This window comes from Etheostoma spectabile, chromosome 18 (genome assembly GCF_008692095.1).
Source record: "Etheostoma spectabile isolate EspeVRDwgs_2016 chromosome 18, UIUC_Espe_1.0, whole genome shotgun sequence".
NCBI lineage: Eukaryota > Metazoa > Chordata > Actinopteri > Perciformes > Percidae > Etheostoma > Etheostoma spectabile.
Genome location: NC_045750.1, coordinates 15795283 through 15798673, shown reverse-complemented (window position 1 = coordinate 15798673; position 3391 = coordinate 15795283). Strand labels below are relative to the sequence as shown.

General features: G+C 41.5%; 1 protein-coding gene across 3 annotated transcripts in view; it reads right to left on the bottom strand.

Moving 5' to 3' along the window:
- Positions 1-3391, bottom strand: part of tmem244 (transmembrane protein 244) — a 7016-nt gene that overhangs the window by 2759 nt on the left and 866 nt on the right. For 2 of the 3 annotated variants that reach the window (XM_032543678.1, XM_032543676.1), the window contains exons 2-3: positions 476-561; positions 231-307 (exon numbers count right to left, since the gene is read on the bottom strand). In XM_032543678.1, coding sequence (XP_032399569.1) covers positions 231-307; positions 476-561 — 163 coding nt within the window. Of the gene's footprint in view, positions 1-230; positions 308-475; positions 562-1336; positions 1595-3391 lie in introns of those variants that run through there. The other variant, XM_032543677.1, reaches the window with a different exon arrangement.

Sequence of the window (3391 nt, the reverse complement as noted above, 5' to 3'; positions counted from 1 at the left end):
CTTAAAAAGTTAAGTAACAGTACTTTTCCTTGAGTATATTATTCTAGTAGTCTTTGCATCAACATTCAACATCTGTAGATATAAACCTACATTGAACCGGCCGTAACCTCACTCCTGGATGTGCGAGAATAAAGTAGCATAACATTAACATACTCAAGTAAACGACAAGTACCTTAAAATGTGACTACTTGAGTAAATGTACTTAGTTACATTCCACAAAAACTACTCACCGAGGTATTTGGGGTTCTGCCATGACGGTTGTGCTGTGTAGTCAAATGGAGTCAACAAGCTGTTGATCTCATGAACCCTAGCGACACACCAGAAGACAAAACAGATACAGTGCACAAACTATAAATAGTGAAAAAAAATCTACTTCAATTCTTATTCATTTGTTTAATATGAACTTTATCTTAGGAGAAAATGGTCAAGAATTATCTGATTTTACTCAATGTTATTGCAGTATTTGTGTGTGTACCTGAGTAGTGCGATGCAGAGACTGACCACGATGTAGTAGAGAGAGTAGAAGCACACCATGCACATCAACAGATTCTGCAGGACAACCTGAGGAGATGGAGAGAGAAAGAGAAGATGAGAAAAAATTATTAATAATGGCCTGTGGGTTTTGGGTTTAAGGTTTTAATTTTACATGAAACCTGCAGTTTTTGAAAGAAGCAATAGTAAGAGTGACAAACAGACCGTGTTTTATCTGTAATTGAAGTTACTGATATTGAATGGTACTTATAGCCTAATAGTAATATGTTCTATATACTGCATCTTCCTGCCACCACGTTTACATAATCATTTCATTTTTCCTTCATTTGGCTGCTGAAAGAAAATCTGAAATTACAACCTTGGCAGAGGTAAAACACCAAAATCAATTACATATATAACAGACGTAAACGGAGTGGATGGAATTCTACGGCGTTTAACTTTTCGTCATCAACCATCCGCGTACGTTTGCTTTAAATGAACAAGGTAGTAACAGAGAAAACAAGACTGTAAATACCGAGAGAAACATAAACCCTCAGACTAGAAAGCATTTGAAGATATTTACTGGACATCATCATTATTTTATGCATTGTGTGTCTTCCAAAGCTAACAAAAAAATCACTTTTCTTCTCTTTCCCTTTCCCTCGTGACCCAGAAAACTATCGCTGAAGACAGTAGTTAGCAGCAGACAGCCGTTGCTTGCCCGCTAAAGTCTCCTTTCATAGATCATAGATTAACTGCAGCCTGAACAGGAAACGCGTCGCACGACACCCTTGAAGGAGAGATAAAAGACCTTTTCCCTCACAGCTGACATTTGGGCTTGTCAAACACAGATGTAAGTAATTACATTAATAATGGGCTGCATTCCAGTCAGGTGTGCCGATGCCAAGGCCCTGCATGTCGGCTCACTGGCACGCGTTAATTGGATAGAGTCATTGTTAATTTTATTAGTTGCACCTGTGCTTTTCCTACTGTGCCAAGTCAAACGTTTGCTGTGACCACAGATGACATGAATAACTTTAAATACACTGTCTAAATCAGGAGTAAACTTGCTTGTCTTTATTGTGATACATCTTGACTATAAAGGCTGCGACTAACAATCATTTTCTTTAACGATTCATCTGTAAATTACTTTTGTCATAATTATTGAGTAATCCTTCACTCTAAATTGTTAGAAAATATTGAAATACGCCTATGACAATTTTCCAAAGTGAAACGTAACGTCTTAAATTGGCTTGTATTTGTATTTAGTGCTACTTAGCAGATGTTAACATGCTGAAACACTAAACTAAGATGGTGAACCTGGCGAACACACAGATGCTAAACATCAGCATGTTAACATTGTCATTGGGAGAATGTTAGCATGGTGACGTTAGCATTTAGCCCAAAGCGCCACTGTGCCTAAGCACGGCTTCTTGTTGTTTGATAAATGACTTAAACGAGAAATCAACTAATTGTTCCAGAGCTCTAATGACTTCAACAATTAAACGAGATGATATCTGTTGGCATGACATTGTCATTAGACCAGCAGTGGACCCCCTGCAGTTTGCATACTAGGAAAACATTGTAGTGAATGACGCTACCACTTATCTGCTACACTGGGCTTAGTCTCACTTGGATAAGGCAGGTGCTACAGTGAGGATCAAGTTCTTAGATTTCTCCAGGGCCATGCAAGTAAACACTCCACTTGTGTCCTGGATAACGGATAACCTGGTCAGCAGGCCACAGTTTGTTAAGAGGAACTGCGTGCCATGAACTGGGATGAGATACACAGGGGCCCCTCAGGGCCCTGCCCCCTCCCCATTACTGTTGACTTTGTTGGGTGGTGCAGATTAAACCATCTGCAGCTGATCATAAGCAAGACAGAGGAGCTAATGGTGGAGTTCCACAGGACTAAGCCTCTGACCCCTGTATCCATCCAGGGTGAGGATGTCAAGGTGGTTCACTCCTATAAATACCTCGTGTGAGTGGGCAATAGATGGGGGTGGGCTGAGAACAAAGGGGCCCTCTATAAGAAGGGCCAGAGCCTGCTCTCCTTCCTGCGGAGGCTCAGGAGACTTCAAAGCAACAAGATGCTGCAGATGTTCCAGCAGTCTGTGCTGCTGTGTGCTGGGCTGGAGTGTGAGATGCTAACAAGCACAGACCCAGGAGATTACTCCTCCCCGCTCGGTCACCGTCTGGGCATCCGTGGACCGGGAGGGTGCTGAGGTCTAACTGGACTAACAAACTGGACTTGATAATTAAATTTTTCATAACATCTGGCAAACTGAAATACATCTTTGTAAATCATATACTCCATCTACCAGTTATTATCTATATACTTTTTAGTGGACATTTATGATGCTAAGGTGCATTAACAGTCTCAGTTTCATTCCTCCTGTACTTTCTTTTTGCTTCCACCTCTAGGCCTTTATTTCACAGCACAGCTTAGACTTGAAAGAAGAGAAAGAGGGGGATTGACATGCAGCAAAGAGCCGCAGGTCAGAATTGCACCAGTGGCCACTGCGGCTAGGACAAAGACTCTGTACATGGGGCGCACGCTCTACAAGGTGGGCTACCCAGGCGCCCTTTCTATCTCATTTTCTCCAGGTTACATTTCATACTGAAAATGAACAGTGAGAAGTGGAAGAGACTAAAAGCAGGATTTAACACTATTGGGAAAATTTCAGTCTGTATCTCAAGGCTGTAAATATAAACTATGCATTTAAAAAACAACTAGCCTTCCCTTTATTTTATTACGGCCTACCTGAACCACATTGACTCTATTCTCGCCCTGTTCTGACAGCCATGAGGATCCCATGAGGGTTTGACTGAGACAGTAAAAGTAGCCGAGTTCATGCTAATACCCTAAGAGATCGCTAAACACCGGCCAGCCTGGTTTGTTTGTCATCTTCAGACTAGA